We start from the raw sequence: 15,660 nt of genomic DNA, 5'->3' as shown, positions 1-15,660 counted from the left end.
CCCATAATGATAGGAAGCTTTGTTTTAAATCTTGCAAATTTAGAGCATCAATCTAGGTTTAAGTAGTTTCTAGGGATGCGTGTATGCAATGGTATTCTCCCGAACACAATTTTATCTTGTGCAGTTCCATATTCATCATGGTAGAAAATTGAAATGAAACACCATAGTAATGCAGGGGATAAAAAAGGCCGGGGGGGGGGGGGGGGAAGGGGTAAAAGTTGTAGATCTATAGACTACAAGTCTTGTATTGTGGACAAGTTGTTGGTTGGCATAACCGCTTTGCGAAGGGTAGTGTTTTGGTGTAACTTTGTTTTAAGGGATTGCCCAGAGTGTCCAGTGTCACTCTATTGGCCCCCCGGCCACCGCGTTAGCCCTAGGTCACCCTATTGGCATATTGCCCTTCCAAAAATTGTACTGAAAATGTAGAGGAAAATGGGAGAGAGTAAGGTGCATATTGTTTTTTGTGGGTCCATGATACGGACATGGTACGGTGCCATGGAAGCAGAAAAGCAAATGTTCCCATTGGTTGGGACTCTTGACCAGCCCACTGGAGATGGTGCGAGGAGGCTGCCAAGGGAAAGGAAAGGGCAGCCTAATAGAACTCCAGCACCGCACTCATCCTCTCTCCCTCCCTCCCTCTCTCCATGTCTGTGTCTGCCTGCCTGTCTGTCTGCTACTCATCTCTGTGACTAGGCTCTCTCTCTCTCTCTCTCTCTCTCTCTCTCTCTCTCTCTCGCACCAGTCCCCCAGCGTAGCAGAACAACAAAGCACATGCCGCACCTCCCATCGCCTCCCTCAGGTACTTTCTCTCGTCAATTCACCAGAACAAACAAGAAATTTCATGCAATTCTGCTCTTTGCTGTACGAGCGTGTTTCTGAGGAATTTACTGTCCCCGAGAATTCCTTCTCTACTCCGTCTCATACATAAGAGTTTCGGCATGGAAGCTGTGCCAAAACTTCTTACGATGTGAGCAATTTCAAGTGGCATAGTAGTCGATCACAGACGGATTTTGTTAGGCCTTCACCTCTTAATACTGAGTGCTTGTCAACATGCAAACCCTCGTTTCCATTTTCTGCATAGTAAGGCTTTAAGAGAGCTCTGCACTGGCCTGTGGTTTATTGTCCTACACAGATTGACCTTCTTACGTAGCCCTCTGGCACGAATCAGTCTTAATCCAAATCCAAGCGGGTACATAATTTGTCCAAAGGGAAGCAGGGCTTGGTCGTTCATGACATCAGACTTACTAAATGCAAAGAGTGGAGGGTGACCTGTGTGCTCGTACTCAGCAGTTCAAGCTTACTAATTAATCTGGGTGCTGACTTTGAGCTCATAGTTGGAGGGGTAGTTGTGATAACTTTTGAGGTTTAGAACCATGACAGTTTTTCTTTGTAAACACAAGAAGTTTTAGACAAATTCCCACTGTAATTCCCACATTTTGACTTACGTCAACATCATGAGCTTCTGCAAGGGAGGGACTGCTAGGTGTGGTTGGGGGCAGGGGGTTACTGACCCAGAGGGCTGGCAGCTCCCTGGTCCCTACCACACCTAGCTAGGTATGCAGTGTCTCCCAAGGAGAAGCTCATGGGGTTGAACACTATAAGGAAAAACAGCCCCTGGGCCAGCAGCCCCCTGCCCCTAACCATACCTAGCTAGGTGGGCTGTCCCTCGCTCACAGAAGCTTGTGATTTTGAACACCATAGGGAAAAAGAAGGGAAATCAACCCCTTTTCCCTATTGGGCGAATGCCAGAAACTTACTGTGAAAGCTCAGACACGTGCTAATTTATTGTTTATCATGATTTCAGGTGTGTGATCTCCATCGTCAGAAGGCTTAGGTATGGCTGGGATAACTACTCCTCGTCACAGAAAGGTTCGTTGCCCAAGATGCACTGCGTTGTTCAAGAAGCCTTCGAGCCCAAGTTTTGAATGCCCCATATGTGCGCATTTATTTTCAGGTGAGACGCATGATTGGTGACCACCATCTCCTCTGCAGTTCTTCCACTAGGCACATGAGATTAACTTTACCTGTGTTTTGTCATCAACAGGAGAGAACTCTGGTAAGTTGTACTCTTCATCACAGGAGGAAAACCTGGAAAAAGTTGCAGATGCCACAGTTTTACATAGACAGAATGATGCAGATTTTCAAAAGGAAGAGATCAAAGGAATGAAAGGGCAGGAGACAACAGATCATCCAAAAGCAGAACAAATGGCTGTCGATGAAAGCAATGAATCATTAGTTTTTGAGTCTCAGAAAGAGACTGTACGTTCTGAGGATCAAACTTTGTGCAGTATAAAAGACCAGGGGTATAAAACAGGACCAACTCAATCAGTTGTATCTGAAACAGATGTACAATCGTTCCAAACACCAGTATGCACTCCTAGACAATCACAGTCTGATATACTTAATAAAGCTGGTCAAAATTCATCCAACAGGTCTTTTTCAGACTTGGATTCAGGTTCTCATAGTGACGTGGATTCTGATTTTGATTTCCCAACATCATCTCCAGAGAATATGTACCAGGGAAACTCTGCTTTACAGATTGACAGATTTCCTGAAGAGGATAAGAGCAGAGTTGATGTTGTTTCAACAGCATCTACTGAACGAGAACTGGGTTTGGTTATAAATGATGGTAATGTGTACCCCAAAAATGAAACGAATCATGTAAATAGAGATGTTGAGCAACTTTCAGAAGCAGTGGATGCCATTGAAATGTCATCTAGTGTTAAGAAAGGGATGGATGCAAACCAGGAAGCAGAAGCAACAACCGACCATGCACTGTGGCATTCCAAATGTCTCCCCAAGGTGGCTCATGTGAGCCCAACTGGTCAGTGTGGTTCAATTACCTTGGAAAAAGAATACTGTCAGAGCTCTGAAGTGCATGATAATAGCAGACTGGTGCCAGATAATACATGGCTGCAAGCACATGATCCTAAAATTGGAAATGGGATGGACAATGAAGGATTTAGAGATCATGATAGAAGAGAAGTCTTGTGCAGCACCTCTACTCTGAACAATCCAGCAACTTGTGTGGAAAGTCTTGCAAATAAACTGGCTGACATGGACATGCTTGACTATCATGACCAACCGGGAAGCAAGATGATTGTTTTGGATGACACATCAGACAGTGGAATTGCAATAGATGAAAAGAGGATATTGAGCACAGACGTGCTGGATTCAACTGAATCGTTAGGACAGGATGAGATGACATCTGTGCCAACCTTGCAAACTGATGTTGACACTCAAAATATTCTGAGAGAAAGTGAGTTATGGAATCAGGCTAGAAATATGCAGAGCTTTCAGAGAGAAGCTACAAAAACTGTGTCAATTAATAACAACAACCCCACAGTTGGTCACTCATTGTCAACTGCAGGGAGGAACAGTCCATCAAAATTGGAAAGGCTGGTCCCCTTTGTGGAGGAAATGCAGAATGTTGTTTTAGTTGGGAAACCACATAAGATGGACCAGCCTAAACAGAACAGTTTCAATAAAGAGGAATTTCAAGACATACAGGATACTTTATCATTCCAGGCTGCGTTGACTGGTCAGCAGACATTGCTGAACTCGAGCATAACTAACATGACTGGGAAAATAAGCTATGGGCACATAAATAGTGGAGGCAGTTCTGACAGAACACAGATATATGAGCATGTCAGAGATGTTTCAGATATGCATGTTCATAGAATAGAGGGCATTGAACATTATGGAGGGAAACATAATGTGACACAGAGTGATATGACTATGAAATGCGGACAGTTTTCTAATACACAGTTTTCCGAACCACATAGCTTGAAGCCTTCAGTGTTTAGAGAGGCCAGAGACACTAATAGTACACAAGGTGGTGGGTTTCACTATCACCAAAGAGAGGGCAGAGACATTAATAATATACAAAGTGGTGGATTTCACTATCACCAAAGTGCTCATAGCTCTCAAGCCTATATACCTTATAGCTGTAATAGTCAGCAATGCTTACATAAGTCAGTTGCCTCTCCAACATTTATGGCTAGTAGTTTGACATGCTCTTGTCAAGTTTCGTCTCAGTCATTGGTACCCCCATCTCCAAAGCAAAACCATCTTTTAGGTGTATGTGCCTACCGTCACGTTTCTCCTGCTTATACACCATGCATTCAGCATGCTCACATACCTGAACATATGATGCCACAAAATCTATTCCACCAGTCATGCATGGCGTGCCAAACAGTACCAGTGGCTCATCAGCCAGTGGCTCTTGAGCACAGTTGTTACCCAATACATCATGTGCATGTGCCTGTTCATGTTCAAACAAAATCTTTTGTTGGATTTGACCAAGAGGGCCCATCTTCACTGTGGGAGAAAATGACTTTCATAAAGAAGAAAAAGATTTACCCTCCTTTACCAACAGGAGGCTCTGCCCCCTATGTAGTATGCAAATATTGTGATCGAATTCTCCAACTTCCGGCTATCAGAATACATTTTGACAGTAGAAATCGTGCAAAGATTCGCTGTAGTGACTGTAGGGGAGTGTCCAAGTTTTCTGTTGGTCATGTATCAAAGGGACAGATCTGTCCAGAAGGTGTACTTACAACATCTGTATACCCAATACGGGATTCAGCTGTTGCTACATCTGTACACCCAATACAGGATTCAGCTGTTGTTACATCTGTTAATTCTCATTTAGGCCAATCAAGGGATCTATATCCAGAGGCTGCACCTTTTCAATCAGCAACTCTTGATGTGGAGTCTTTGACTACTGAGGGTTCTGGCTATGCCCAGTATGACCTGGTTGAGCAAATGCGTTCTCTTTTAAAGGAAAACGCAAGGCAGATTCCCAGTATGGAAAACTCAAGTCAGAAAGCTTATGTCAGTGCTAGCAGAGGCTCTCTGCAAGGCCAGGAATTTTCAAGTTGCAAGCTGCATGGTGAGGCAAATAATGATTATCTCCATTCCTCCTCGCCAAGTACCACATGTACATCTAGCCCTGTAGAAAATTATTTCAGTGATGGTGTAGATAGGAAAAATGTAGAACCTAGAACAGTTCATGTCTGTGCATCAGATGAAAATCCTCAAATGTTGACTAACAATCACAAGGTCCATGTCAGAAATCCTGCATATGCCCCGGAAAAAACTCGTGCAGTCAGGCCAGTTGATGAATACCAGAAGCCAGTATATATGAAAAGGCAGGGGGGACCCGGATCTCCTCTTATCGAACTTTTTAATGAAGAGTCCAGAAAAAATGGTTTTATTGAAGGTCCATGGTCACTGTATTATCAACCCAAGGGTCCTGTGCCTTCAGATGTTGGTGGTGGGAAAGAACAAGACAATATGCGGATTCATGCTCCATCAGTCCAACATCTTAGTAGACAAGCAAAACATCTTGCAGGTCGGCTCAAGAAAAGTCTCAAGGACTTTGGGAGAGGCCAATTGAAGTTAAGCCAAAGGGAAGTGATGATTAATGGACTGTGTGTACCTGATATGGTGGTGAAAAGAGCTGAAGACAAGGCAGGAACTCTCTCTGCTGGCTCTTACTGGTCAGTGTTGAATCTTTGCAGCATGTGATTCTCTGATTATGTGTGCTTTGGAAGTGAATATGAAGGATTATCTAATTGATGTGCACACCAAATGCTACAGGTATGATTATCACACAGGATTCTGGGGTGTATTGGGTGGTCCGACCCTTGGCATTGTCCCTGTAAGTTGACTGGCTGGGCCTTCAATCCACTTTAGTTCTTCATCTACTCTAGAGGGTTTGAAACAATGACTAGTTTACCTTTTATTTAGCATTAAAAATGGTATCAAGTTGATTTGACATATTTTTTCTCTCATGCAGCCACGTATTGAGGAGCTTCATTTCCCCCTTCCTAGAGACTGTTCGGGTGGTGAGACAGGTGTTCTAGTCAATGGACGTGAGCTAGATGACACAGAACTCCAAAGTCTTGCTAGTAGAGGATTGCCCACTACTTCTGGCAAGGACTACCATCTTGACTTCGCTGGTCGAGTCATTGATCGCACGTCTGGGAAACAAGTCACAAGCATTGGAGATCTTCCATCCATGTATGCATAACATTGCAGCAAGTTTGGTCAATTCACCAGCTACTGCTAGCTTTTCATTTACCTACCATAAAATTTCAATTCCCGGATTAGCCAAGGTATGCTGACACAATCTTGCTTGCAGGTTTAAACAAAGATTGTTTAAAAATGGCATGCATCAGCCATCCAATCTCTCACCACAGCCGAGGGTAGATAGGTCTTATCCATTGGTTGAATGAAACCTACTTATAGGTTGGTAAATGGCGGAGTCAGCTGGTGGAGCTCCAGTTGCCCTTGGAAAAGGTAATGTTAGCAGGGGTATGCCATGTGTGAAGCAAGTGTTGTACTGCCTGAGCAGCAGATACAGACAAGGTAAATCTTTTGGGTTTGTATATTTGATACATGTATCCCTCTGAAAAGCTGTCTTCGGCTGCAAAAGTTGGGTCTGCTCGTGATGTTGGTTTGCATTTGTACTGCTGTCTTTATGCCTTTCCTGTGTTGAATGCTCATCAATGGGTTGAAACCATGACTTGAGTATTTCCTAGACAAGCAATATTCCATCAGATAACATCTGAAGCTGCCTAGAAGCCTGTTAGTACCATAGATAAGACAGTGACATACATACATGAAGCAATAGGTGTTCTGCTTTCTGAGTGTGTAATGGTAAGCTAGATGTTTTGTTTCTTCATTTTGGTGGTGTAAGCAACTGCTCAGTGAATCCTGTTTCAAGTGTAAAAACCAGATTTGCTCCAAAGTCTAGGTTTACATTGCTCAAAACAACTCAATGATTTCCTCCATGTTAAATGATGGTCAGCAGGCTGCCAAGGTTGATCTACAAGACTAGCCTTTCCCATCACATGCAGTTGTTATGGATCAGAAGCTTTGTTTGTACCAAATATAACGCAGGGTCTAGCCTGTTTAGGGCTTTGCCAAAGACTTTTTCTGCTGGATTAGTCTTGTTGACTTGACGGAAGAAATGGACCTGTGCAAAAGCATGATTATAAGCTTGAAGTAGACAACTACATGGTCTATGTTTGCAGTGTAGTTCATATGCTAGTGATGGTGGAAATCCAGTCAATCTATACTCCTTAAAATTTGGCCTCATACTAGCATACTGCAATTGGTATTTCTTTGCTTGTGTATAGTTTGAAAGGCCACATTGAACCTACTTACCTGTGAATTCTAATCTAAGCTTTGTAAACCTAAATGTGGTTGGGAAAAACAAGATCAGGAAATCTATGGAGGCAAGATACAGTTAACATGTACCACCACTTGAAATGATGATTACGTAGCCTGATTTAATGGCAATTATTTGTCATGACAGATTGCTGACCTTAGGCTGCATGGAGATTGTCATTCTTTGGTGACATCAGAGAAGGGTGCTTGAGCTTTATCTTGAAGGAAACTTTCTTGTGCTCGCTCTAGCTTACGAGTTCGTAGGTTAGACTCAATGTTGTGTACATCTCCTGGTTGGGAAATATGCCTCACACACACCATAATGATCATACCATGTGCATGATTCCTCTTACACGTTTGACAGGTTTGTCTTGTTTAAACTTTTTATCGTCATGTGCATGACCTGTATCTAGCATTTTGTAGTGATTCCTCTTACATATTAATAGGTTCATCTTGTTTAAACTTTGTTATCATCATGTGGACGACTTGTATCTGGCATTTGTATGGAGTAATGGATATAATGTGTCACACATGGTGCAAGATGAGAGAGAGAGAGAGAGAGAGAGAGAGAGAGAGAGAGAGAGAGAGGTATTAATCCTTTGAGAAAAGAGTAATATTAATGTCTTCTAAAATACCTCAAATATGCATAGGACAAAATAATTTAGCTCAAGAGTAGTTACAATCGACTTTGGGTACCATTGGCATGAATGGAAAACAAGCTATAAGAGTTAGTGCATACATCAATGACCCTAAAGTAGGCTCATTAATGGTTAGACCATTGGAACACTTATATGATAACTTTTGCTATCTTGATAAACTTCCCACAACTATGTTTTCTAGTTGCCTTTATCTTGGTGAGTTGACATGGTTGTGCTTTGAGTTGTGTTGGTGTGAGCTCATTTGTGGTACACATTCTTGACCCCTTCAAACATTTTGATTGCTTTAGTGCTTTGACTTAATATTATATGACAATTCCAACCAATATTTCGCAATTATTACCTTGCTTGGTGATGTTTCGTGAGGTCATCAAATGGAACCTTTTTGCTATTCATGTGGGAAATACTTTTAGTTCTTTAAGCTTTATACTCAAGTTTTTACTCCAATTTAGTTCACAAAAGCAAAGAAGTAATGTAAAAAACAAGTAGATCTTGACCTTTTGGTTTTAATTGGTGAGCCGTTTTTGAAATGCTAAAGAGGAGTTTTTTAATCAAATTGGTTAGGTAGATTTTCTCCTTGGATAGCTTGAGATGTCTTAGTAATATTGTATTTCACAATCTTAGGTGAGTAAAGGAAGGGAGTTGCTTTGTTACTTAGCAATCCTAGCCACTCTTAAGAAAGGAATCACTCCAAAAAAATCAGTGTTTTTTTGCATGCTATAAAAATGTACAAAAATAAGGGAGCGAGAATAATATTTCAATTCTAACATTTGATTGCAATAGTTTTGACTAACATGAGATAAGGATTGGACTGTTACAATATTGGGAGACTTATAGCTAATGCAAGCAATGCATGCTGGAACTCTTAGAAAACATGAATGACACCCGCTTCACAAGGTGTAACCATCTCTTTTTGTCATTCACACCTCTGAAGGCCCAAGCTGCAACTAAAGAATATCTCCAAAGCCATGCCTTTCTATCCCAATGCCTGCAACCTCCCCGCGCTTTGGCTGACGGTGATCGGCACTAGCCAAATGCCTTCTATGTATACTGTCCAAAAAAAAAAAAAAAAAAAAAACCTTTGCTCACCAAAACCTAGGGTTCACCCCTAGCCCCTCTCCCCACTTCACGCTTAGGGCACATCAAGGGTAGGACTTTCAAACCTATCACCCTAAGCTCTGCACTGCACTGCACCTCCAACAATGCACAAACTGGGTCCTCAAGTGTGAGACATTACCAAGGGCTTGGAAGAAAAGGAGAGGATATTTTGTGATTCCTTGAAAAATTGGAGTTTGGATGTATTATATAGCGAATAAGTGACTCAACCTTGAAACTTCAAATTGTGAAATTTAAGTTGTTATGAAGCAACTAAACATGTGCTTGTAGACTGTTTTAAGAAAATTGAAACTTTTCAAGACCTTTGGAGAAAAATAGAAACTTATGAGAGAAAAGAAGACTAGACCATAGCTTTTTTTGCCTTAGAGTACACTAGACTTTAGGATTGTTGGAATACATTCTTAGGTCTAGGACAGAGAGTATCGAAAATGTTGAAAATAAAACATTTTGTTGAAAAATTGCAAGGAGAGGTAAGAACAAAATTGATAATAAAGGAAATGAGTACTTTTGAGAAAGATGTATTGATTGCCATAGAAAAGGAGAAAAATTGAGAAAAAAGAAAATTTAAAACACCAAACAATGAAATTAGAGATCAAAATTTGCAAGAGGATGGATGCAATTTTTAAATTTTTATGAGACAACCAGAGGTTGAGGATCAATTGTCAGGTTAAATGCAAAATATGGGATTAGGAGCTTTGAGAGGAAGGCCTTCGGGAAGAGGAAGTGGAGGACGTGAGGGACAAACCAGCCATAAAAATTTTAGGAAGTGGAAGGGGAGGAAATGGTAGAGGATATTTTTGAAAACCATTGGTGACTTGTTTTTCTTATGGAGAGTTGGGTCATGTAAGCATAAATTGTCATTATCTGCCTAGAGCAAGAGGGGATATGTATCCTTCACAAAAAATCTATCTGATAGATAAAATGATTTTAGAATATAAATAAAAAATGATTCTACATCTCAAGATCTTAGGATGATTGAAGAAGAGAAATGAAAAAGTACCATTAATTGTATTCTTTTAGAAAAATCAAAGTGAGAAAAATAAAGCTGTTGATGTAATGCTTGCAATAAAGAGAAGGAGAGATGCTAAGAGAGATGAACCTGAAACTAGTAAGGCTAGTAAGGAAAGAGGAAGAAAAACAAAGAGAGGAGAGAAGAGAGAAGAAAATAAATCGAGAGTATCTAGGAAACATTATCATGATGATATTTCATTAAGAGAAGGATGGGTAAAAAAGCTGATATATATTTTGCTCAATTGATGGAATTGTGCCCTAAAATGAGAGGACAATGGATGAAATTAGTGAATTGAAGGTATAAGGAAAAAAAGAAAGGAACACAGAGTTTTGAGTATAGAAGAATTTCCTAATATTTGTCCTATTGTGGATGCTTGTATAAGAATCAAAATATAGGAGAGATTGAAGGAGGAGCACAAATTAATGTGATTACTTAGGCTTGTGTAGAACAGTTTGGACTTCGAACTATTGAGGGATTTAAGTTTCGAATCAGGCTTGCTAATTATGCTAAAGTGAGGTGCTTAGGTATCATTTAGAATTTGGAAGTGAAGGTTTATGGTGTGTCTATGAAAATCGATTGTCATGTTCTGCCAGCAGGGTTGGGAGCTTTTCCGCTTATATTGGGTAGACCTTGGCTTAGGAAAGCAAGAGCAATACAAGATTGGGGGAAAGGAATCATAATAGTTTATTACCAAAGGGGAGTAGCAAAGAAATTTGATATGTCATCGAGAAAGGAATTGGTAAATGAGGATGAAAGTGAAGAAGAAGATGAAGAGGAGGAAGAGAGTGATAGTTTCGATGAGGAAGATGATAGTGATGATGAGAGTTCAGAAAGTGATTTTGATCGGGAGGTATCATCTATTGTAGTGGGGCTAGTAAATCTTGAGAGAGATGGAGAGAGACAAGAAAGTCCAGGAAATCTTGATGAAAAAATTGAGTGTATGAGAAAAGAAGAGAGAATTAAGGAGGATTTTTTGAGTCTTTTAGAAGACCATGAGGGGGAAGGCTTCGAAATTGTAAGATTTTTTGATGAAGTTGAGAGTTCTAAATTGTTGCCATGAGGTTGTTGAGATTTGTAGTGAGTTTCTGGATGTGGGTGTTAATCAAGAGGCTTTTGAGGTTATGGATTCTGACTCTAGTTTTGGTGATGTTGGTGTTGTTGACTCTGATGAGTCTTGTGAGTTGGTTGATAATGGGTTGAGTAGCCTTGGAGAGGCTTTTGTTTGTGGTGTTGTTAATATTGTTTTGAGTAGACCTAACCTCACGCTTCGTGATAGTTGTATGGATGATTGTATGGTCGATTTAGGCAACAATGAAGAAGAGAAACTTTATCTGATAGCCTTTCGGTTTCTTCACATTCTCTTAAAGATCTTGATGATGTTTGTGATGATTTTGATTGGGGCTTTGAGGACCCTGAGAGTGACATTGATGAGAATGTGAAAGAAAATTTGAGTAAGGCTTTGAAAAGGATTGAAAAATTGAGGGAAGAGAGATCTAAAACTTATGACAATGAGTTTGAAAGAGATTGTGAGGTTGAAGTTGAAGAGGATTGGACAATAGGGTATTCAGATAAGGATTTTAACTCTAATGTGTTGCATGATATTGTTGAAGTTTATTGTAAGATTTTGCCCCAAATTGTTTGTGAGAATACTAGGAAAGAGGTTGACTATTGTGTTTGTGGAATTGAAGAGTTGAAGTCTTGTTTGTTTGAAGAAATGAGTAGTTTGGATGGATGTATTGAAGAGATTTCCTATTTTGATGAGTTTTGTGAGGAGATGATTGAGTTTAATGTGGATAATGGTGTTGTTGGTTTTTTTGTGGTATTGAAAGATGTTTTTCTAGTTTTTTTTGGGATGTTTGTAGTCTTTATGGATGGAATTGAATTTGGCAACATAGAATGGATTGAAACCTTGTTCCAAAATACTAGAATTGTCATGTTTTCCCTTTGGGAGGATGAGAGGGGTATGTGGATTGTTGTGGATAATGAGATGTTTTGCATTAACAGTGTGGGATGTTTTGAGAACTTTGGATTTGAAAACTTTGTGGATCTTAAAATCAAGAAGTTGTTTGAGAATAGTGTGCCATTGGATTTTCTTATTTTTGAGTTTGAAGAATTCATGGATGGAGTATTGGATTCGATTTTTGATTGGCTCATAATTGTTGCATCGTTTGATGAAAGTAACTACTGTACATGAATGTTTGCAGACTAGGGGGAGGGATAAATATGTGAAGTATTTTTGTGAAAATTGAAAACCCTAGTAAAACTGTAGATAGGATGGAGTTTTATTAGTTTAGTTATGTGAGTGGTTGTTTGTTTTGTCATTTTGTAGTTGGATTTTCTGTGATTATCTAGCTTAGGAATTGTTTTTATCATTTTGTTTGGATTTGAGTGTGGAAACTTGATAGCCTTGGCTGAGAATGGTATTTTTTTGGATAGGTGTTGGAGCTAGAGTTTGCTAGTAGCTACTGAACATTGTAGAACATGTATGTTTTCTTGTCCTTACTCTGCACATCATGGGGATTATGGATTCACGAGCACTTCACATTGCATTTGTTGGATACACTGCACTTGGGGGTCATCTTCTGGTTTTTACAAACTACTTCCGTGCCATGGGTTGGGTTGATGCACATTTTGCACCATCGTTGAGTATTAGCATGACATGAAGCCTGTTGCAGCACACATGAGAGTTGGGATTTTCATCACAGAATTGGGAACCTTTGGTTGAGTGGGAATGGTGGTTGGGTGAGTTTGAGGGTCATGAAGGACGCCGCCAGTTGTGAGATGGGTTGTTTTCTTGGTCAACATCTCAAGGACCATTATTTTTCTTGAGTAATTGTGAGATTTTGGGTGGGAGGAGTGGAGTACAATTATTATTTTTGCTGAGTGATGAGAGGTGAGGCTAAGGATTTAATCTAATCAAGGAATTGTGTTTACATCTTGCATGATGCACAAGCACATGTAGTTTGGCTATGCACTATTTTTTTAGTGCATTCATCTTTTTGTGTGGAGCATCAATTGTTTGTTCGCATCGCATATATCCAAAATTTCATATCTTGCAAATCATGTTTGATTGAGCACGACGTACATTTTTTGAAGCATATTCTCTAGGACACATTGTATGAAAAAATCAGGTACATATGAAGAAAATATCAAACTTTGAAGACTCAAGAAGAGACCATGAGCCAGAGTTATTTTTCTTTAAAGGCTAGTGCTAGTGACACTAATTTCCATATTTGCAGTTGACTTTGTGAGATTTGTGGAAAGCTCTATGGAGGTGGATAGTGATTATAATGCGAGAGAAGAGAAAGAAGAATGTGATGACAATGCAAGGGTAGCCAAGTCTCAGACTAGAGCAATCATTTAAGAATGTTGAAAATAGAAATAGAGTATTATGGAAATTCAATTGCATCATCAATTTGTAAATGCAACCAATCAGCTTGATGAAGCTTTTTTAGAGATGGAGCTTCCAAAAACATAAAATTGGTGGGGTTATCATTTGATTATGCGAATAATAGTGATGGACCAGTGTCTTTTGGATATCTTATTGGTACCATAAGAGCTTGTTCTATTGCAAAATTTTCAAAAGAAAAAAAAATGTTCAACTAAAGAGGTATTATAGTTCAAGCTCAAGAATGACAATTATCTAGGATCACCGATCATTTTTATCATGGATTTGAGGGGCAAAGGATTGAAATAAATGGATGGGTTTCAAAGGTGCTGATGATAGAGAGTTATTTTTTTCAAACCTGGGCTGGTGATAAAAGGTTTTTCAAACCTCGCACTGGGAATAGAAGATCTGTTGAGCTCCACAACAAGGTTAACATTGATCGATATGAGAACAAGAACCTACTTGAAGTTCACAAGTTAGAAGAGGAAGACTCTGAAGACAAGAATTTAAAGAAATGAGTGAAGAGAAAAGTCCGATGGCAACCTGTTGTTACAAAAGGAGACTTCTTGAAATTTTTTCTAAGCTCAATCATCTAGTGGCAGTGTGCCGTTTATGGAGGGGGTATGGCCATGAGTAAACTCATCAATTTGGTGGCTCGATGTGTCCGAGAAGGGAACAAATGACATGTTTTTTGAGGGCACAAATATAGGAGATGATTGGCAAAGTTTCAAAGCTTTGAGAATTGACATCGTCATGATTGTATTATTAACAATTCACCAATAATTTTTATTAGGATTAGAGCCACATATCATTAACTATTGCTAGTGATTGAAGGGTCATCAACATCAGATATGACGTCGCTAGTACTTAGAAAGATGACATCATCGAATTCTGAAACGCTAAAAGCAAAAACACACATATGGTAGCCAATAAAAAATTTTCAGTAAACAGTGCAAAAGATGACGATTAATCTAAAGATTGATCGAAAAGTACAAAGCTTTTTAGTTTTAAAAAAACATTTAATGAATCGAAAAGTTTTTAAGGTTAAAAGACTTAAGCTTTCGAGTTTTTAAAGAAAGCCTTTATGAAAGCGTGGAACGGATTGAAAAGCTTAGCTTTTTAAAAAGCGTACACAAAGTATGTACGTAGAAAAACCTATATGAGGAGGTGTAAGAGAAGTTATAAGGGCCCTTGCCCTTTGTAACTCAATTGGTATCTTGTGAGCGAAGAGTAAGAGGGTCACATGCAAGCAAAGAAGGCTTGTTGTAATGGATTTCAAGTTCAAAGATGCAAAGGTATTCAACATGTCATGTATCAACTTTTTGCAAGGTATGAAAGTTATTCACAATTGTTTTTGATGTTCATATTTGATGCTCGAAGTGTATTCTCAATGATTTTTTGAGCTACAAGAGGCATTGTTGGTCGTTTGGGTTTGTGTGTGGATTGTGTAGTTTTCATGAAATATTGAAAATTTTCATTTTTGTGTTATACATCAACAAATCAATACCCTATCCAGCACTTCTTAACGTCTCGTTATCGGGTTGTGAGAGAGGCTTGACTTCAATCACCACTCGCTTAATAGTGTGATCGACCTTTCCTTATTAATAGTCACTGAAAGAATAAATAATAAAGTGATAGTGATGGATAGTTGCTACTTATAGTGTACTCATATGTAGCCATGATATGTGAAGTAAATACAGGGCGACATAAGCAAAAGTGCCTTTACCCCCAACACAAGCTAATGCTGAAATGTAGCCAACACTTCTTATTTTTTCTATAGGGTATGTCTAGGCTATATGTGAGTAATCATCGATGAAAGTAACAAAATACTTTGCACTACCTAATGATTGAAAAGGCATAGGTCCATAGCCATCAGAATGAATAAGATCTAGAGGCTCATCCATACGTGTAGCACCAAACTTTTTATGCAAATTGCATGTCTGCTTGCCACAAAGACAATGATCACAAGAATCAAAACATTTTATAGTCAAGGAGTGGAAGATACTGCAAATGGGTAAGTATTTTTATTTTCTTTAATAACATGTGCCTTGATGTTATAACAATACATGTGGGATTGTATCCATGGTCAAAACATAGTCCCAATTATAAGTAAGGGTTCCGGACTTGACAGCTCGTACAAGGACAAGATTCCCATGGGTGATCTTCCATGAGGAATCACCAAAAGTTATAAAGTAACTTGCATCATCTAACTATCCAACAAAGAGTCCAACAAAGAGTAGGCTTTTGGTCAAAGTCGGTGCATGGCATACATCATGCAAAGTAAAGATGCTATCTAAAGCAAATTGCAG

At 39.4% G+C, this 15,660-nt stretch overlaps 1 protein-coding gene across 6 annotated transcripts; it reads left to right on the top strand.

The window, feature by feature from the left end:
• The first annotated feature begins 546 nt into the window (after positions 1–546).
• LOC148019986 (uncharacterized) lies at positions 547–7,702 on the top strand. Of its 6 annotated transcripts, none has more exons than XR_015694901.1 (7): positions 547–799; positions 1,805–1,954; positions 2,045–5,504; positions 5,605–5,665; positions 5,804–6,027; positions 6,149–6,306; positions 7,328–7,702. XR_015694901.1 is itself a non-coding variant. In XM_087700230.1 (6 exons), the coding sequence occupies exons 2-6, from the start codon at positions 1,837–1,839 to the stop codon at positions 6,240–6,242; spliced, it is 3,957 nt and encodes a 1,318-aa protein (XP_087556356.1). In that variant the 5' UTR covers positions 547–799; positions 1,805–1,836; the 3' UTR covers positions 6,243–6,841. The 6 variants fall into 6 exon arrangements, 1 of the variants encoding a protein (XP_087556356.1); XR_015694899.1 differs by having other exon boundaries at positions 6,149–6,375; XR_015694902.1 differs by lacking the exon at positions 7,328–7,702 and adding an exon at positions 6,821–7,321.
• Positions 7,703–15,660: the final 7,958 nt, after the last annotated feature.

Source organism: Lygodium microphyllum, chromosome 19, assembly GCF_053477565.2.
Source record: "Lygodium microphyllum isolate KBCC chromosome 19, Lygodium_microphyllum_v1.1.10, whole genome shotgun sequence".
Lineage (NCBI taxonomy): Eukaryota > Viridiplantae > Streptophyta > Polypodiopsida > Schizaeales > Lygodiaceae > Lygodium > Lygodium microphyllum.
Note: the sequence above shows the minus strand (reverse complement) of the source record. Positions and strands in the feature narration are given on the sequence as shown.